The 20,381-nt window shown below is 52.2% G+C and overlaps 7 protein-coding genes across 7 annotated transcripts; 3 read left to right on the plus strand and 4 right to left on the minus strand.

Moving 5' to 3' along the window:
* Positions 1-885: 885 nt before the first annotated feature.
* Positions 886-2,370, plus strand: CGGC5_v004767 (uncharacterized protein; the record flags this gene model as incomplete). The annotated part of the gene is made up of 1 exon (XM_032024167.1): positions 886-2,370. The coding sequence occupies one exon, from the start codon at positions 886-888 to the stop codon at positions 2,368-2,370; it is 1,485 nt and encodes a 494-aa protein (XP_031893176.1).
* A 56-nt stretch (positions 2,371-2,426) lies between these two features.
* Positions 2,427-3,137, minus strand: CGGC5_v004768 (uncharacterized protein; the record flags this gene model as incomplete). Its single annotated transcript, XM_032024279.1, has 1 exon — positions 2,427-3,137. One exon carries the CDS (start codon positions 3,135-3,137, stop codon positions 2,427-2,429), a length of 711 nt encoding a protein of 236 aa, XP_031893169.1.
* A 1,051-nt stretch (positions 3,138-4,188) lies between these two features.
* CGGC5_v004769 (Zinc carboxypeptidase A 1) lies at positions 4,189-5,520 on the minus strand (the record flags this gene model as incomplete). The annotated part of the gene is made up of 1 exon (XM_032024390.1): positions 4,189-5,520. One exon carries the CDS (start codon positions 5,518-5,520, stop codon positions 4,189-4,191), a length of 1,332 nt encoding a protein of 443 aa, XP_031893170.1.
* Positions 5,521-7,349: 1,829 nt separating this feature from the next.
* On the minus strand, positions 7,350-9,167 carry Padi2 (Protein-arginine deiminase type-2; the record flags this gene model as incomplete). The annotated part of the gene is made up of 1 exon (XM_032024500.1): positions 7,350-9,167. The coding sequence occupies one exon, from the start codon at positions 9,165-9,167 to the stop codon at positions 7,350-7,352; it is 1,818 nt and encodes a 605-aa protein (XP_031893171.1).
* Positions 9,168-10,088: 921 nt separating this feature from the next.
* Positions 10,089-10,895, minus strand: SR1A-2 (Spherulin-1A; the record flags this gene model as incomplete). Its single annotated transcript, XM_032024612.1, has 3 exons — positions 10,089-10,516; positions 10,569-10,711; positions 10,759-10,895. The coding sequence occupies 3 exons, from the start codon at positions 10,893-10,895 to the stop codon at positions 10,089-10,091; spliced, it is 708 nt and encodes a 235-aa protein (XP_031893172.1).
* Positions 10,896-14,420: 3,525 nt separating this feature from the next.
* CGGC5_v004772 (Satratoxin biosynthesis SC1 cluster protein 4) lies at positions 14,421-15,932 on the plus strand (the record flags this gene model as incomplete). The annotated part of the gene is made up of 6 exons (XM_066151343.1): positions 14,421-14,462; positions 14,534-14,779; positions 14,844-15,046; positions 15,105-15,199; positions 15,258-15,425; positions 15,520-15,932. 6 exons carry the CDS (start codon positions 14,421-14,423, stop codon positions 15,930-15,932), a joined length of 1,167 nt encoding a protein of 388 aa, XP_066009221.1.
* A 960-nt stretch (positions 15,933-16,892) lies between these two features.
* Positions 16,893-19,628, plus strand: CGGC5_v004773 (Vegetative incompatibility protein HET-E-1; the record flags this gene model as incomplete). Its single annotated transcript, XM_032024726.1, has 1 exon — positions 16,893-19,628. One exon carries the CDS (start codon positions 16,893-16,895, stop codon positions 19,626-19,628), a length of 2,736 nt encoding a protein of 911 aa, XP_031893167.1.
* Positions 19,629-20,381: the final 753 nt, after the last annotated feature.

The raw sequence follows: 20,381 nt of genomic DNA on the forward strand, positions 1-20,381 counted from the left end.
CATCCCGCTCGCAGAGCGACACATGTCCGACAAGCGTCACGGTCCGATATCAGATGCCTCGGTGGCAGCAGCTACGGCGAAGCGTAACAACTAATTCTCTTCGCTTGCTGTCGCCAACAACCGGTCTCCCACTTAACGAAAAAGATTCTTACTACTGCAATTATTACTTTCTACCGCCACTGAAATCGACCGTTTTGTTTCTCATGCGACGCTTTTCCATTGACAATTCGGAAACAACTATATGCAACGGAGCTTAGCAGACGATCTATCTTCATGCGCCGGTTAGCGGCCCAGCCTTGTCACCTCTAGCCCATACCTATCAATCACTCCTGCTACAAGCTACGAATACCCACACGCCTTCAAGCGCACATCAGTCAGCAACCCGCAGCCTGCCTGCTCTTCCTGCTCTACCTCACGTCAAACACCGCCGTGCAGTTTCATTCGTCGCACGGAGGCTCTGCATCGCTGAAGCTTCCCGCGACTGCGCCTCATTAATTCTCACCGAATTTGGCCCACGCTGCTGGGATCAAGCCGGCGTCTCGGCAATAATCTCACCCCATCCTCATGCTCTTTGCCTCTGCCTCCGTTTGGAAGCAGCATAAACGCCTCCTATTCGAGGCCCATGCGATGTCCTAACCGCGTATCATCGTACCTTTCATCTAACCAACTGAACCCTCTTTACGAGAAAATTGAGCCTTGACAGCCGCTCTCGACTGATGACTCGGCGCTGTCGGGCCTCCTTAACCACTTCCATGACGACATCCCAGCCCTCCAGTCGAATCACAGCCTTTCCGTCCTCCGAATGGAACTGAAAACTTTCAGGACAAACCCCTGATCCTCAATATCGACTTTACACCACATCCCACGCCAATCACCATCTCCGAAATGACATCACCAGCGTTCCCATCGTCCTTTCTTGACCACTGGGTTCACACGCTCAAGTCTCACCGTGGAGAACAGCTGAACGATTTCCCAAACTACCACCTCTCCGATCCTGAGAGTCTGGTGACGACATGCAGTCCCAAAACGCTCACCGTCGGTAACGGCGCTTCCATCTACAGAACCGCCATTCTTCCAGGCATCCTGACCGCTCAACACGAGGTCATCCTAGTTACGTGCTTCTGGGCGCCGTCCGACACGCTCGATGCCCTCCGCGAAACCCTTCAAACTCTAGCTGAGCGCCGACAAGAGGCAATCCGCGTGGCTGGCGAGGCCTCGGTTGCCCCATTACGCGTCCGCATCTGCTTCTCTTCGCGCAGCTTCTTCCAAAAGATCTTTCACCCATGGTCCAGGGATGGGTACGCGTACCCGAACGCCGCGTGGCCAAAGCTTGGGCTGCCCCCAGACACCACCCTCCGAGCGGCCCGCATCGACCTCTCTGTCAAGAGCCTATTCTTCTTACCCTTCAGCGTCATGCACCCAAAGTTTGTCATTGTCGACCGCAAGCGCGCCTGGATGCCAAGCTGCAACGTGAGCTGGGAGTCGTGGTTTGAGGGTTGCATCGAGTTCGATGGGCCAGCCGTCGGCCAGCTTGTGAAGTTCTACGCCAACGTTTGGGAGCCGAACGGCGCGCGGGAACTCCCCGATTTCACGAATGAGGCTGGCCAGGTAATGGAGGATGCAGGCGGGGATGCCGGCCAGACCAGCCAACCATCGGATGAGCACACCGCGTATCGGCGGCTGAGCCTCGCGAATCTACCAGCATGTCCGGCCATCATTCTCCCTTCATCTCATCATTGGTATCCCGGCTTCCGGTACATCCCTCTTTGGCGCCGCGCAACAGCGCCCGCAACCCCATTGAATGCGGCTCTGCTTTCACTATTCGCCCATGCCCGCAAGGACATCGACATCGTGACACCAAATCTAACATGCCGGACCGTCGTCGATGCCCTCTTAGATGCCATCCGGCGTGGTGTCGACGTCCGCATTAGAACAAGCAAAAACATGATGTTAATCGAGCAGCTCGTCACGGCGTGTACAACCACGGAATGGACCCTCAAATCTCTCATCAAACAGTATTCTCAAATCTGCACGGAATTTTCTCGTAAGCGCACTGCAGACGCCGAGTCTCAGGTCCAACGCCCAGGCCGTCTCGACATCTTCTATTACCGGCCCAATCTCCAAGCGACAGCCGCACGAGACCCAGAAGAGCCTGTCGTCTCTCACCTCAAGATGACACTCGTTGACAGGGAATTCCTCCTCTTGGGGTCCGGCAACCTGGACCGGGCGAGCTGGTATACGAGTCAGGAATTAGGCATTCTGCTTCATCTGCCCGGGTTCGAACATGACATCTGGTCTGAATCCCTAGAGTCCAGGATTGAGGTGCGATTTAGCGGGGGGCCTGAAAACGGGATTGCGATGGCGGGCTAGTCAGGCATTACGGAGTTGCCGTGTATTTACGTATGATACCCTTTACTCTTTACACGTTACGCCCGCCCTTGGTCGGCGCGAGCAGTCCAAATAATGCCCTTGAGAAGCTGGCCCATGAACCACTCGTCGTTGTAAGCCTCATCGAAGTGGCCGAGGGCAGTGTAAAACGACCGGCCGCCTTCGAATTCCTGACACCATGCAAGCGGGTGATCATCCCCCATGGCGCCGCCGGAGAAACTCGACGGGTCGCCCCGGGCCAGAATGTGGAGGTTCTCGTTCCGCCTGGGGTGCGACGTGAAATTGTACCATTCGTCCATCCAGCCCTTCCTCTCACAGCCGCAGTCTCCCATGATGAAATGCCCCTCGTCCTCCACGACGACGGTCCCCTCCTCGGGCGGCGGGTGGAAATCGAAATGCGCGCCGACGAGCTTGCCGTACCATTCATCCCCCTTCAGCCCCGACGCGGCGGCGTGCACGCCCACGAACCCGCCGCCTGCGCGGATGTAGCCCTTCAGCGCCTCTACCTGCGCTGCGCTGAGGACGTCGGTGCCGGTGTTGTGGAGAAACACGACGGTCTTGTAGCGGGCGAGGGAGGTGGGGGTAAGTGCGGTCTCGGCGTCTTCCGTGGCGTCGGCGGTGAAGACACCGGTGCGGGCGCCGAGATCGCGGAGGGCGGATACGGCTGTGGGGATGCAGTCGTGGCGGTAGCCGGTTGTTTTGCTGAAGAGCAGGACCCGGAAGGGTTGCGGGGCTGTTGCTGTCGTCATGGTGCTGGTTGTAGGTGATGATGGGGATGAGAATGTACTCTTGGGATGAATCGTCTATCTGTTTGTGATTGTGTTTATCTACTTGTGAAGCTGGCGGATGTGATCTGGGTGGATTGGTAATGGGCTTCCCTCATGGAGGGTGAGGCGCCGGAGGATTCATGCGGACAAGCCCGGGAGATGGTCCGGAGTGCCAAGCGAGCTCGGTCAGTCGTCACCGGCAGGCGGGGAACATTAGAAGGATCCAATGTTCGGCCGTCGGTTGGGTACTTCTGAGCTTGGGGGAGATGGTTCGCTTGGACTCTCGACAAAAGTACATAGAAGCGCCAGCCAGCGTCTGCACTCATTTATCCTCGACACCAATCGCCCTTGAGCTGCGGACATGCGGCGCATGCGAGTCCAAGGCGGAACACCTTACAGAGCATTTGCAAATCCAGCAAAAAGATTTTGCCATGACCGTGGCAGGGCTCGAACCTGCGACCTTCTCGGGATCAAGTGCACATCTTGTGAACGAGAAATCATGAACCACTAGAACACACAGCCGGTAGAAGCTAGGCCAGATTTGGTCCCTAAGGGGGTTGGGCCGGCTGGGCGGCGTTGCCATCGCTCCACTCCCGCGGTCGCCGGCACCGGGCTCATAGCCTGTCTGGACGAGACCACCGCATTAAGATGGGCTTGTTGCGTCTGAGATCGAAAAATTGATTGGGCGAGCAGCGATGAGGCCTTGTGCCATGATTGATGCCATTGCTGTCGTCTGGTCAGCACGAATACCAATCTCCTTCAAAATTTACCTATCAAGTGAGATATCATTAATTCGTGATGAAAGATTGAGTCTCCGTCACCTTGCCAGCCAACGATGGCGGCATCTTGCAGAACTCGTTAAATTGATTTACGCCGGAAACATAACTCACTGGGGCATCACCACTTCGAAATCCAGAAGGACAGGTATCTCATACACTCATTACATTATCGTTTGCCCCTTCCATTCAGGACTTATGGTAGTTCTGTATATCATCTTCTGCTATGTTCAATTCTCACCATCCTTGGAGGCTCTTCAAGCACAGGTGGCTGGCTCACCAACGCCAATCTCAGACGCCGCGAGAAGATACTCCATGAAACCCGCGTTCGTCTCGAGCATGTTGTCGTGATACTGCTGGGCTGTCGGGTAGAACGGGCAGTCAACCTCCTCATTTCCGAATCCGAACTCAACCGTGAAGCCATGGATCTTGCTCAGGCTGGGATCCGAGAAGTGTCGTGAGAAAGCATAGTCATCGCTTGCACCGGACGTCGGGTACAGGTACGCGCTCTGCTGCACCTCATGATGCCTCCCCACAGCCGCATCCATGGCGTTGCCCATCCTCATCGCAGCAAACACCTTGTCAGACCAGTCCTTCGTCGGCACATACTCGCCGTAGAACCCGCCGTCAGAGGGCGTATCCGGCATCAAGCCCCTCACGGCGTCGTAGCTCTCGTTCATGAAGTTCATGTACGGCTTCCGCAGCTGGTTCTCGTCGCTGCCCCAGTTGTACAACACCGTGCCGGTGTACGAGTGGATGTCCATGAACCACTGCACCTGCTTGTGCTCGTCCATCACCCACTTGATGCTCTGCGTCTCGGGCTCCGAGAACGGCGCCGCCCCGTGGTACGTCTCGTCCGCAGGGTTCTCCGACGCGACGTTCGGTCCGACGGTGGGCGCGAAGTCCTCGAGGAAGTCGAACAGGAAATCGAAGTTGCGGTTGAGGTCGATGCCCACCGCTTCCGGGTCTCCTCCTGATGCCGCCGGGTTGCGGTTCTTGCGCCAGCAGCTGCCGGTGGCCTGGTCGTACGCCACACCGTCAGGGTTGCTCAGCGGCGTGAAGACGATGCCAGTCGCGAGCGCACGCTGGACGTCGCAGTTGGAGTAGGTCCGTCCTCCGTACGTCAGCCCCTCGCCGTGCTTGTTGGCGTACAGCAAGTCGGAGATGAAGTAGATGATGTTGTCCGCAGCGCCGCGCTCGCGGGCGTGGATCGCCGCGTTGAAGTACACGCGGTACGCATCGGTGCAGTTGCCTGCGCCGCCGACCTTTGCGCCGAAGATGGTGGCATTCTGGTACGTCTTGAAAGGCGCCTCGAAATACTCGATGTCGTACTCGTTGACCAGTCCGCGGACGGCGCTCTTGATCTCGTTGACGTTCAAGAGAGTCGCGAGGTCGGTGCCGGCGGGCTGCGTGCCAAGTCCACGGGGGACCTTGTTGCCGCCGTCGAAGCGGTCGCCAGTTCCGATGGCTACGCCGGTGTTGTTGTTGATCTGGCGACGGGTGATCTTGCGGCCGGCTGCCTCGTGGGGGAGGAGGCAGGCCTCGCCGAGAAGGGCGAGGGAGAGGAGGGCGCCGACAGAAGTCTTCATTGTGAAGGACCGACGATCGAGTGAATGATTCTGGGGAGGCTTGGCTGGGACCTGGAGAGCAAAGGCGTCGCAAACTCGACGAAAACTGGTGATGCGCGCTATATAGCATGTCTGCCAAGCCTTCTCATTTGCCCTGCTCCGCCCGGATCATACCCTGGGCTTGCGCAGCTGCATGATGATGTTGATCGCCAGGCTCTTTGGCCAGGCCTGTCCTTGCCTGCCTCGCGGCTTGTAACGTCCCCAACGCCGGTGAGCATGGACTCGAAGACAGCCGCCTGCGGTGTTCAGGGACAATTGACCAAGTAAGAAATCAGTCGCCAACAGACCAGTTCTGCGTGTCGTTAGCGATTGGTTCAAGATACTTTATCTTGATGGTTCAGAATGGAAAACACCGACGCAATTATTGACAAGCGTCACTCGACGTGTACTCGACGAGGCAGCTGGCGAGACATGCAGCTGCTGACGCACCTCTCTTCCCAGGAACCACTTATCAGGAACTTTTGCGGTATGACAAGTTTGCCCGACCACAGACAATCATTTATCGCTGTTTCTTTTTCACCAATGGGCTGATGAATCCCGCGATGCCAAGGCCATCTTGCAAGGACAGACACGCGAGGCGACCAGGGAGCTCTGGGCCACACGCGCCGTTCCCCTCACCGAGTTGCGCCAGTGTCACCTTGGGCCAGACGCCAGGGACCCCGCGGGAGCTCCGTTCGATGCGGGGGAGTTTGCCCCGATTCGGCAGGTCGATGCTACCCCCGAAATTAGCGGCCCAGCGCGCCGCCCCCGTGGTTCTGTTTGTCGGTGCCGGAGACGTTTCCTTCCTGTTGCTTGCTGTTGGTGTTTGTGGAAGGGACTGCGTCGGACTGATGATGTTTTCTAAGTGGCAGAGAATGAGACTTTTCGCCGTTCAATTCCTGGAAACATCCCTGACTCACATTTACACGACTTTGGTGATGCCCACAAATTCGCCTGGTCCGACAGCTAGGGCAGAAACACTGGCTTCATCTAGGCCGTTCAAAAGTTCCTCAAAACGAATCCAAGCATTTCCCTGTTCGTCCCGTGTAACCCCGTTTAAGCTTAGATTTGGCTTGGCATGGTGATAAAACTAGCCTGGTTTTCCTTGCTTGATGTTCCCACGTGCAGCGGCCTTCATCCGTCAGTGGCATCACTCTCTCTGGCCCTCTTCATCGACACGCTGGTCTTGTCACATTGATCACACTCAAGATAGATGCAACCAACCTGTAGGGCCAACATGGCAACGTCAACGTATAACCTGAACATCCGTAGAAGGCCACCGGATCAATAATTCAGATTCTCGCCTGGGCAACTTAACTCGTCAGAAATAAAGATGCTCTTACACTGAGGGTAATTAGAGCACAATACCCACTGACAAACTCAAATTATTGGTATTCTGGCGCTTTTGAGCAGAAAAAGCATGCTCCCGAGTCAGCTAGTTTTATCAAACCACTCGTGCCCTAAGACTGCCATCCTCGCAGCTCGAGCCTTGATGACACAGGGTATGGTTGACGTCTATCGTGTCCGCTATCACTGAGAAGTAACCATTTGCCCCGCAATCCAAAAATTGAGAAGCAATCCGAGTCAGACCAGGAGAGTTGATGTTATGCACTGAAATCACGGGAAGGGGCAGACTAGGTTCGGAATAGGCGCCGGGGAAGATTTGGAGGACGAACGGAATGTGATTTACTGCAGAGCACATCGTCCTAGTTATGCTACAGATCTCTCCGCTACATAGCCTATTAGAATGATGACCCCCAGGCCCCTCTCATCCTCTCCTCTCATTCCCGTACACCACGAGAATGTCAGCCTTACTCCCACCACGCTACATTCGTCTCTCTGAATGTGTTGCTTCCACAATGAACCTCACCGAATGTGTGGTGATGCGACATGAAATCGTCCACAAACCCGACCTCCATGCCAGCCTTTGCATATGCCTCGCGCACGGCAACCTCGAAGATGTCTTTCCCCTCAACCAGCGGGCCCCAAGGTTTGGGACTCACGTAATAGTTATCCAACACGACGCCGTTGATAGCCGCTGGGTTGAAGCTGGCCAGAAGATACTCATCCTTCATGACCGTTTCTGTGAAGGATGAAATCGAGGTCACGTTGGGAGCCTTAAACAGCGAGGGAATACGGATGACATGGTCTCTGAGGATAGGTATCTCAGCGAGAAGGATTCCAAGATTGGCGTCAATATGCCTCTGCGCGTAAGCGTTGACCTCGTGAAAGGTTTCATTTGCGAGAAGCTCGTCAATCGTCATGGTCAGCTCTTCTTCTGTGATAGAAAAAGCCCCTTCAACAGATCCGTTGAAAGAAATTGCTCGCACGCCACCATGCCCCGCTGCTGAGGTATTTCTGAGCAAGTCGAGGGCGGACGTGGTGTCAGCGATACCAATTGTGAATCCAAGGCCTGTCTCGTTGGAAGGTAGAAACTGGACGAACTCATCAACGTGACCGATAATTAGCCAGCCGGACTCAAGGAAAAGAGGCTTTTGGAGCTCCTGGCCTTCCAAGAAGGCGATCGTTGCTTCCGCTGGCATCTTGTCGTAATGCTTGCCATGGATGATCCGGCCGGCGGGATATTTTACTCCACTCTTGGACGTGTAGGGTGGGATTGTTTCGAGGTTGCCGTATGCGTTAATTTCTCGGTCGCCGTAGCCGCCACGTCCGCCCTCAGGTTGGAAACCGCCAACGCCTTTTCCGCGAAGCTGCTCAAAGACCTGTCGGCCAGCAGTGCGGACTGACTGTGCCGACCTCAGCATAATTCTGAGAGAGATTGGTTGGCCGTTGGGTCCAGGCATGCTAGCATACGCTGGTTCCACGAAGTCCTGTGCCCAAATATCGTCACTCTGATTGAACAAATACAACGGCTCCTGAATCCCTGCTGCCTTCCGCACTTCATCAAGTTGGCCGATAAAACCGAGCTGTACGGGATCGGACTCGTTTGCTGCGGTACTGACAAAGGCGCTGACACGTTGGAGATGGTGGTGTGTAAGAACTGGGGCCACCTTGAGCTCAACGGCGTCGGAAATGACAGTGCCGTTAGTGTGAACATCGAAATGCACCCTCACTTTGCCGTCCCATTTTGTCGAATCCTTCACAAACTCGCGCCCATCGATTCCGAGAGTGATGCCGGCTTGGACATGGCTTGCGTTGAAGGTAAACTCGGGATCCACAAAGCTCCAAGAGGCAGTTTCGGCGGGGTTGGCGGACGAATCGTTCATGTAAAAGAGACGAATCCTTTCAGATGCGGCGTCAGGCGTGGCATAGATATGGGCAATAGTGTCGTTTGAAACTTCCAATGGGATCGTCTTCAGGGGAGCAACCAGGCTTGGCTCAATGAGTAGGTGGCCAGAAGCATCGTGGCAAGATGCTAGTTCGTGAATGCTGAGAGGATTTCCCTGAAGATCCTGATTAGGACAACGGTTAAGAGAGTCGCCGACGTTTGGTAGGAAGATTGCGCCGCGAGAAGAGGTCCAGAATGCTCTATCCGTGGCGTCGCTGTCATCCACGATGCCGTCGCGGTTGGTATCTGCGAGAATCATGGGCTTAAGCTGCTGGCCACGAACTGCTCCGAATTGCAGCGTGAGCAAGGCAAAAGCCACAGCCTTGGCTGACAGATACATCTCGAGGAAGGTTTGCTGAAGAGATTGTACAAAGAGCTCAATCGAGAAGAAGCCGCTGGTGGTCTCATTCCATACACTATCTAGTTGGGTTGCATGATCACACTTTATATCCAAAAAAAAATCACTCTCATCATGAGCGCGATCATCGAAAAGAATACTATGGTGATTCCAGCCTTCCTCCCAAGAGTTCCCCTTGGAGTTACCGGCATCCAGTATAGAGGCCGTAGAGAATAGCAATCACGGTTAAGAGAGACGTTTCCACCAATCAACCGCGTCGCTACGCCATACTAGGAAAAAACTGTACATGAGATCCGCTCACGATATAACAAAAGTCGGCGTTACTCTCTCACGAAGTAACATTGACTAACACGTGCAACGGTAGTCGGGGGCCGAGATCACCGGCTCCAGACCCAAGACCCAAGGACCACAGACCCTCCCCCTATGCCAGCGGAGCTCCGCACACGTCATGACATCCGCTGCTGCCCCGTTGCCGGCTACACCATGCTTGTTAAATTTGCCGAACGTTCGGCCCTATTCAGAACTGCAAGTCTTGCCTCGCAGATGATATGTTGCCAAGATATATTGCCCCGACTTCGGGCCTGACCTCAGGGGAAATTGGGCCCTTCTCTTGCGTCACACACCAATTGCTATGGAACAGTCGGGACCCGAATTTGTATGTGAGGAAGCATCAGACGCCGAGCTTGTTCTCTTCTATTCTGCTATATATCCCACCTAGCTATTCAACAGGTGGTTAAGTGATTGTAAAAAGGTAATGATTGATGTTGTGAGAAAGGACAGGAAAACTTGGCCAATATTTGTGAAAAACAAAAGAAAAGGAAAGGTTAAAGGGATGGTTGTATAAAGCCTTAGAGCGCAATGTTTCTTGCACTCATGGACCTAGAGATGTTTCTGCGCCAGATCCTAAGCAGCACGCTTCTGAATGCCGCACTTCTTCAAGCACTCATCCACCTTGATAGCCATTCCCTTTGGAATAGCATCTCGCACCTTGTCAATGTCTTCGCCGGCGATGGTGTTTCCGAAGGAACGCTCAATGACATCGTCGCTCAGAGCAAAAGTTTGGCTCGCGATGAGACCCACGCCTGCCTCCTCCGAGGTGAACGAGACCGCAACAGAGGCGGGACTGCACTCCGGGTTAACCTGAGTATGGAAGGCGCCCTGAGGGAAAACAGTCATTTGACTAGGCCCAAGGTCGGCGTGAATTACTCGCGGCTTGCCATCGGCTCCAACCACGTCGGCTTCAGTGACCATTTCGGTGAGGATACGCCCGGAGACCACGGCGAATAGCTCACTGGCTCGCGGGTGAGTGTGAAGGAAGCTCATACTGCAGGCTGTGTAATTCTTAGTGTCTGATGAAAAGCCGGGTCTGAGATCCACAATTACCAGGAACTTCCGCGATAGCCATGCTGCCACCAAGACCGGTCAGGGCAGGAAAGGTTTGGCGGTTGGCAAAGAAGGACTGAGTCTTTTTGAAGTCAAAGACAAAGTCCTCGTCGCTCGGAAGAAGGCGATACCTGTCGACCGCACTGATTGTCTTGTCAGCAATGCCTACACAATCCACGAGTTCACATACGTGTCGGCAAGTTGCAATTGAGCTGTCAGGCTGAGACCTGGCGTCGAGCCGTTGTCTCTGCGGTGAGGAGCAGCGGCTCCCAGGGCAGACAGAGCCAGGGTGGTCGTGAAAACGGTGTTAATGACGCTGGTGAGCATTTTTGGTTTTGAAAGTGAGGATGGAGTTGAATTTGAAGGTGATGATTGTGTTCAGAATTGAGCGAGCTGTATTACTTATGCTGGTAGTTGTGCTTGCTCTGAGTGAAGACCATCGATGACCCGTCGCGGCAGATCCGTATATATAGGTAGCTGTTGAAACTGATACAGAATCGATCATGATATCCTTTTGTGTGTATTCCAAATATCTCCACGTCGAATCAATCACATCAGCGTCGTTGACTCTCATGTGGATAAACCACGATGATTGCTCTGTGCTTCAACATTGCCCGTCGCGCAGCCCAGCTTACCGCACGCAGGCTGATGAGCGCCCGAGAGGTTAGGGATGACAAATTTCAGTCGAAAGACTAGTGTAATATGATTGGTTTGTATTAGTGGTGGGCGCAGCATCACCGATTGACCTGCGATGGGCTTTGAGGCTGGGTCTGACACGCTGACGTGTGATCTCCCACGGGGCCGGTTTGGCTCACCGATCGGGATCGGACAATTCGGACAGTTCAACGTCGCGAAAGATTTCCGTCGTCTCGGCGAGCTTAACTCGACGTGAGCATAACGCCTGTCTTGGTCATTTGTCTCAACTCATTGGCCGGTTGACCATTTCAACGTGAGGAATTGCTTTGGAACCAATCAAGTATGACAACAGACTGGGGAGTAGTCAAGAGCAAATCAGCTGAGCTAGCAGGGCTTAGCACCGCGGGTCCATTTTTTATTTGAGATTATTGCATTCCTCGTTGTGTCGACTATCACTGAGCAATGCTTGGAACGAATGGCAGCAATGCAGGCAGATCAGGCTGACCCCCTACACAAGACAAAGACGACCATTTGGTGTAGGCAACCCGTCCAAGTGACCCGTCACGTACCAATCCTCACTACCCACCTCTATTTGGGTGTGAAATAACCAATCTTGGTAGTTTCCACGGGCGTTGAAAGTGGGCATCATCTCCCAGTCAGCTCGCCCAGCTTCCCAGAATGCTTCATAGGTGCCCGACCCTAGAACCGTTGATACCGAAGCTGAAACTGGCAACGAAGATGACGGGTAAGCTGGGATGGGCTTTGATGAACTACGAAGTCACAACGCCAAAGGTGCCTCTGCCACCTCCCCGGAGAGCCCAAAACAGGTGTCTTCTTCCCACTCGTTGGGATGGATTTACCATCGGGCATCACAACGTCGATGCCGAGGACATGGCCAGCAGCAAGACCGTACAATGGGCTGACAAGGGAGTGCCCGCCACCCGCAATGTAACTCTCCTCCAATCACAACGACACCATGCGCATCTGCAGCTTCGTCAAGTTCGTAGATAAGGTCTCCATCTCCGACCTTCATCGCAGATCTTGTGTGCGTTGGGGGGCTGTAACCTTTGTAGAACTCAAGTCTTTTCAGCTTTTTCGTCCAGATTATTAGAGCACCAGAACCAAGAGATCGGCCGCTGAAATCGTGGCCGGTATTTGTGGCCACAAGGCGCAAGGTATGAGTGCGGGCGGAGTTGGCCGCATGCTGCATCTGGGCTACCTTGGACGCTTTAACAACGTACTCCGGAAATCCTCTCAAAGTGCAGTTGGTGTAATAGTTCTCAGAAGGGAGACATCCGAGCCCTTGATAGAAGGAAATCATTACCGAGGTCGAGTTAGAAATGCTGGACACGAGTATCAGCTCAGATAGTGCGCGTGGTAGGCCCATATCCCTGAAGTTGACTCATTACAACATCGAATCGTTCTATCTAGTACTGTTGATTGCGCATTTAGAGGCGTCCTGATTACCGAAATCATCAACGTATGAGGAAACGATAGAAACAGTCTTGGTTAAAATGTCGCTCAGGAATAAATTGAAAGCTTTCCAGGAGCTTTTGTTGGGCCAGAGGAGGTCTCAGGAACACATCTTGCAGCGCTCAGTAACACGCTTTTGAGATGAACTTGACATTTTCCAGTGGTATTGCCGCCGGAATCAAAATATGAGACTTCAGTATGAACTAACCTTGTGAGATTGACGAGAGCTTGATCCGTCAGTTGAAGAGACTCTTCAGGGAGAAATTCTCGGGAGACGTAGCTAACGGCCGGGGCGACTTTTTCTTTCGTTGCGTTCAAAGTGCGTGACATGATATCTTACCCAGAGCCTGTCTTTCAGAAATCCACCAACTGTAACCCCATCGACAATGATGGTTTGCGCGGTGGCCCATTGGGTAATAGAAGCCACCGCGAGTAATTGTAGAACGGCGTCGAGCCGGGCGTTTGTTTCTGCAACAGCTGGCAAGAACACTGAACGAACCGAAGAAGTTTAAGCCCGCGAAGAAGACGGCAGAAACTAGAGCTGAGGTTTCGAAAAAGTCTTCAAGCATCATGGAGGTCATGAGATTAACTGGGAGGAAGTGAAACAAGGCCAACAGAAGCCACACCGTAAACGGTAATCGATTATCATGTTGAGAATAAGCATCGGCTTTGTAGGACTTTGGGCCGCCGATAGCAGACTCACAATCTGCCAGGGTCACAGGGGATAACCAACGTCTGCACCAGTGAAGGCGGCCCCGAGGACAGTTCCGAATCTATGCTGAATGCCAACCCCGGTCGGCATAGAAAATGGGGCCTGAATCCCGGGTAGTGGGGCCGAAGATGGCCGACTGAAGCGGTGAAAATGACTCGTTTCCTGCAAAATCCGGCACACTCGTACGCAGATCTGCCTCGGCTTGATGGGGCTTGCAATCTTAAACGGCCGCAGCTCATTTGTCTCCGTGAACACGAGCACGGTAGCTGTGCTGAACTGCTGATCTCACTTGGCGGTGCGAGCCATGTTGCGCGAGGCTGCGTAGCCCAGCCAAGCTCAGTCTCTGCCATCTGGATGTTAGATCAAGACATCTATAGCTTTACAGAACTTTGGAGCTGATAATCAACTTCGCTTCTATTTTTTTTCTTCTTTTTTCCCCCTTAAGAATGGAAAAGATACGCGCAAGCAAGAAAATTGAGGCTAGACCCAACTCTCAAGCGGTCTCGTTTTTTCTTTCGAACACGTTAGGTCCGACAAAATCCCAGGCCACGTGGCTAGTAAGTCCAATTCCGTAGACCTGCCGGATACATCCGGATAACAACAGCATGGGGGTTATCGCAAGGTAAAAATTTCGCAACACTTTGTCATAAACCTTGTCGACATCGCTTGCGTTGGTTTCCCAGTACTGCTTGCTGCAGAAGTCACTACGAATACAAGGGGCAGTCGAACCCTGGCAGGAACAGTCCTCGTGTGATTTTAAATTTCCAGGGCCTGGAAAAATTCATCAACAGACCCAATCTTCTGATGCGTTGACTTTACTGTCCGTGTAGCCATCTGGAATGCAGTCTCCGGGTCTATTGCATCCTAACTCAAGTTGCTACGATACTGCGATTGAATGCTGCTTGACACGGAATAAGTTCTCAACTCGATCCATTCCATTTGGCGCTTTTGTTTTTTTGTTGTAATCTATACTACGAGTAGATGGTGCATTTCCAATACTCTCCACATATCACAACGACGATTCCTCGCCAATGATCAGTAGTATGGCAGCACCCTCTGCTGCTGGAGTGCTAGTATGCTTCCTACCTTTTCAGCGGTGAAAGTTTAGATGTGGCGAGGCTGACATTGAGATCACTGTTGTTAGGGCTGCTTGTTCACGCTGCTCGGTTTGTCAGGTCTTCTCATCCTAGCACGACTGTGGCTTCGGCTGCAGATCCAGTCACAGCCTCTCGCACTCAGCGATGGACTTTTGGTCATCGCATGGTTTAGCTGTCTAGCACAAGCTGTTCTGGTTATTCTTATGCGCAACGAAGACGTACTGCATCCTGATATCAATTACACCCTCTTCAACTGGGAGGCCGACCCTGCTAAGGTTGAACATGTGAGAAAGGTGAGTGAACACGCATGCATCCACTTGAACCCAATATCAGAAGAGGCTCATGTCTAGAGTTCAGTTAATCTGGGTGACCATTTTCCCCTTCTTCAGCGCTCTTTACTTCTGCAAATTTGCACTACTCGCGACATACCTCCAATTATTCCCACCATTTATGACGGTCTTGCGCAAAATGCTTTACGCCACAATTGTCTATTGCGTCTCGGGTTATATCGTTTCGATTTCATTACAGTTATTCCTTTGCTGGCCCATCGAGCGTAATTGGTATGGTGACCCTTGAAAAGCCCTTCCTCTAGTCTCTTGCTTAATGCTGCCTCTCCAGGTCGTTTTTGAACCCGTCAGGTCTCTGCAGCATCCAAATCATGACAACTATCTTCCATGTGTCGTGGGCATTCCATTTCAGTGCGAATCTATGCAGTTAGTCGAGAGTTCCGCTGCCAGGCTTCCACAAGTGAGTGCTAACGAGTGTGGGAAGTACTGGCTATGCCATTCTTCATTCTCAAGGGTTTACAGATGAAGAGAAGCACCATGATTGGCATTTCTACAACTTTCGCCCTGGGTCTGATTGATATTGCCGTTAGCTTAGCGAGGTTTTTGAGTATACAACTTGAGCCAACGTCCTCAAAATCGCTCACCATGATTCGTAAGCTTTCTCCATCAGTTTAGCTCAAACTTGAGCCTATACCTACTTTCAAGATACCCCTGGGACTTCAAGTGCTAACAGACATCTACCCAAGAAATATGGGCTATTCTTGACGAGCACATTGCGCTGATAGTTGCTTGTATCCCATCATTACGTCAATACCTCCGACTACGGTTTGACGCTAACTCTGCCGCTAAACGGTCTTACGGTCATAACCACAGTTTACATAACAGACACCACGAAGCCAATCCAAGACCAGGAGGTGACGACGAGAGCGGCATTGAGATCAATAGACCTGCATTTGCAGAAACCTGCCGTTCAGGACGCAGAGGCAGAGAATCGGAAGACGATTCCTGGTCAGATGGGAAGAAGAGCAATCGTAGCGACGTGGAGCTTGTTCCCATTCAAGTGCGGGAAGGACAGAAAGGCAACGCGTCTCGAAGGACGCGTTCTGTCATCCGGGTCGATCAAGAGTTTACAATTACAACTACTGTGATGAGTCCGTAGCAATACTACCATCGAAGATCGAATGGTGCTGCCAGGCCTAAAACAGATGATACTATCATACATCGCATTACTTACTACTCTCTTTAGGAGCCAAAGCTTGCTAATGCGAGTCCTCTCAAGTGTGAAGAAATTGGGGATCTTGTTCGAGTACGCTGTGAAATGCCCGGCCGACGCCACGAGTTCGACGCCCGGGACGTCGCCAGCGGCGAGATCGTACAGTAGACTTATCAAATTACGCAGCCGCCAAGTTTCGTCAAATAATGCTCGTATTTAGATTAAACGCAGTATTGCAGACGGTATCTTGGAAAGTGCCAGACGATAGAAGCTAACATTGCCCCCCGTGCTCGGCAACATTATGAAAAGCTGGTCGAGATCGCCCGCTAGTTTCGTGAGATAATGCCACTCGGTCCCTTAAGGACTGGCCACACGCTTGTCTGCAAAATAACCTGCCGCTCCCATTGGTGGTACTTCGAGCGAATCGGTGAGGCGCGAAGCTTGGCGGCTGATACCTACCCAAGACAGGCTACTAGGCGGAGAATCATGAGGCAGTTGCCAGTACAAAAGGCAGGGTGCTGCTAGTAGGGCCCCTCGCCAATAACACCTGCAGTAGATGTGAAGGTGACACAGTCGCTGCAGTGAGACGGAACGGGTTCAATCAGGCTGGAGAGCACGACAAGATTCTTTTTCTGCTGCCCCTCGCCATTTTCTCCGCTCGCGCGCATTCTCCTGATGGCTGCAAATGTGCATCGTTGGCCTTCGCCGACAAATACGTGGAAGCCTTGATACCACTTCCATGAAATCCAGTCTGGAAGCTCAACGCCTCTGCAAAGTAGGGAACTGGCAGAATTTCCAACAAGCCAAATGACGCTAACTTCCCTCACAGCCTGATGCATCACACCCTCGCCCGTTTGCGTCTCCCGTTTCCTGTGACGAAGTCGGTACCACTACGTAGCTGTTCGAATGGAGCACCCGAAACGAGAATATGTTCATGACAACCGCGAACATGAACTACGACCCGGTCTTAATAAGCGGCGCAAGGCCGTACAAGAGGCGAGACCTAGACTCGCGCGTCGCGAATATACTGTGGGTTGGATCTGCGCCATAGTGACGGAATACGTTGCGGGACAAGCGCTTTTGGACGAAGAGCACGAGTGCCCTCACAACCTCCCCTCACAAGATGCGGGCCATTATACACTGGGCAAGATTGGGCGACATAACGTTGTCATGGCCGTCTTGCCAGGGTATGGCACGTCCGCCGCGACGGCTGTTGCAAGGGACATGATGCACAGCTTTCCCAACGTCACAATTGGCCTGATGGTGGGTATCGGTGGTGGCGCTCCAACCGAGAACAACGACATCCGCCTTGGCGATATTGTAGTCGGTACTGCTCGTAATGGGCAGAGCAGTGTGGTCCAATACGACTTTGGAAAAACCATACAAGGTCAAAGCTTTCAGCAAACTGGCACATTGGACCAAACGCCACGGCGCTTGAGTACCGCGGCCAATGGACTCCAGGCTCGGCACAGGAGGAAAGGGCACCAAATCGAAGAAACGATCAATGACATTCTTGACAAGAACCCCAACTTGAGGAATGATTATGCCCACCCAGGCCCGGACAGCGACAACCTGTACCAAAGCGATGTTGTCCATCCTGCAGATTCAGAAGGGCCCTGCGTTGCAGTCTGTGGATACGACCCTTCAAAGCTCGTAGAGAGACCTCCACGGGCTATGGACAAACTTGTCGTTCATTACGGCGTGATTGCCTCAGCCAACCAGGTGATGAAGGACGCTATAACTCGCGACAAGCTTGCTACTGAACACAATTTCCTATGCTTCGAGATGGAAGCTGCGGGCCTAAGTAACAGCTTTCCTTGCATAGTTATTCGAGGCATATGCGACTACTCAGATTCCCACAAGAACAAGAAATGGCAAGGATACGCAGCAATAGCTGCTGCTGCATATGCAAAAGACTTCCTGCATGAGCTCAGTCCACCACGCTCCTCGTCACCAGTTGCGACGTCAGTTGACGAGGAAAGTATAATTGGCAGACGTAAGAAACAACTGCTAGAGTCTTTGGAATTCGACCAAATGGATTCTCGACAATATAATATTAAGAGAGCACACGAAAGCACCTGCAAATGGGTGCTGACAAGTTCGGAGTATCTTGACTGGCTGGATCATACCAAACGCGACCAACATCATGGCTTCTTGTGGATCAAAGGAAAGCCAGGAGGGGGAAAATCAACACTGATGAAAGCTCTCTCTAAACATCATCGAAACGAAATTAAGGAAAGCACTCTACTTACCTTCTTCTTCCATGCGCGAGGCAATCAGTTGGAGAAGTCGACATTAGGGATGTACCGATCACTACTTTACCAACTTGTTAAAGACTTCCCGCAACCTCAGACGCGCTTGGACTTTATTACAACTTTGGTGCAACGCACCGCTGGATCCCGCGAGTGGACCGTCGATTTCCTCAAAGACATATTTGAAGATGCCGTCCTATATCTTGAGGATTCATCCGTTACTTGTTTTGTAGATGCGTTGGATGAATGCGATGAAGATCAAATTCGAGACATGGTCTCGTTTTTCGAGCACCTCGGCGAGAGAACCTCACAAAGAAAGATCTGGTTCCAAGTTTGTCTCTCCAGCAGACATTACCCTCACATCACGATTTCGAAAGCAGTAAGCCTCATTCTGGAAACACAGCGAGGGCATCAGAACGACATTGTCAACTATATAAGTGACAAGTTGAAGATCGAGGACAGTAACGCTGCCCAGAAGATCCGCGATGAACTCCAAGAAAAGGCATCTGGAGTTTTTATGTGGGTTGTTCTAGTTGTGAATATCTTGAACAAAGAATCCGATGGTGGCCACACACACGAACTTCGACAACGACTTCGAGAAATTCCCGGCGACCTTGATACTCTGTTTCGAGATGTCTTGGTCCGCGATTGTCGCCGCAGAAACAACTTGCTTCTATGCATTCAATGGGTGCTGTTCGCAAAAGAGCCGCTGAGCCCAGAACAGTTGTATTTTGCGATACTGTCTGGAGACGAAACTTGTTCTGAAGCCTTATCTGGCTGGGAATCAGAGGGTATAACAAGTAATACCATGAAGCGATTCATCCTTGACTCGTCCAAGGGCCTCACTGAAGTTACCAAATCAAAGGCCCCAAGAGTCCAGTTTATCCACGAATCGGTGAGAGATTTTCTTCTGAAGCACAATGGGCTGAGTCAGATTTGGTCCGAGTTTGGGAGCAACTTTGCCGGCCAATGCCACGAAAGATTGAAGCAGTGCTGCCTCAATTACCTAAGTATTGCAACGTCCATGGAAACTGGCAAGACTCTTAGAAACGCCTCGCCCGAAGAAGCCGACGAGCTGCGTAATTCGGCAGAGAAGAGATTGCCCTTTTTGCGGTATGCGGCGCAGCAAGTCCTGTATCATTCCGATGCAGCGGAAGCAGCAGGAGTCAGTCAAGTCAGCTTCCTTCAGACATTTGATCTGGCTAGTTGGATAGTTCTGGACAATCTTTTCGAAAGGCGTGAAAGATGTCGACACACCGCAAATGCTACTCTCCTATACATCCTAGCTGAGCGCAACAGAGCCCACCTCATAAGCATTGAGCGCACAAAGCTAGCATGCTTCAGAGTCGAAGATGAGAGAGATATGGAGCTCCGGTCCTCGCGGCTCTAGTTACAGAGAGTTATGAAGCTGTACACGCATTTCTGACCGCCCATAAGGAGAATAATCCCAACAGCTTGGCACTCAAAGCCTTGCATACATCAAACCATCACTACGGAAACATATGGCACAAATATTGTCGCGAGTTCACATTCTCTGAAAAAAGAGGCCTTTTATCTTATGTTGTAGAGCTTGGGAACAAAACGCTTGTTGCTCTGCTTCTTGAGCTAGCAGAGGCCGGCGCTGCCGATATAGACACTCAACATGCGGCCCTACTATCATCTGCCTCCTGTAGAGCAGGTCCGGCAAACTAATACTTTCTCCTAAAGACTAGTAATTACGATGTTAATCAAGCCGAGGAGCATCGCCGTACACTGCTATTTCACACTTCTAAACACGGGTGTGAGGCGATTATTAAGCTGCTTATTACAACTAGTCAACTTAGTTATTAAGCAAAACAACACAGATCGCCGAACAGAAATCTCTCGTGTTGCACAGACTGGAAAGTATGCTATTCTCGGCCTGCTGTTTCGATCAACTGCAATTGACGCAAACTCCAAATGTAACAACGGTCGAACGCCCCCATTATCCGCCGCATCCAACCGTCATGCCTTGGCTGTTGTAAAGCTTCCAGCTACTTGACACAACCGATGCCGACATGAACCAACCTAGCTAACATTACAAACTAGGCACTATTACTGGAGTACAGCAGACATATAGAAAGTCACAGATGCTCAACCAGGATTGATTGAATTTCTTTTGCTA

This window comes from Colletotrichum fructicola (genome assembly GCF_000319635.2).
Source record: "Colletotrichum fructicola Nara gc5 chromosome Unknown KSG_Nara_v1_contig03, whole genome shotgun sequence".
NCBI classification, from domain to species: Eukaryota; Fungi; Ascomycota; class Sordariomycetes; order Glomerellales; family Glomerellaceae; genus Colletotrichum; species Colletotrichum fructicola.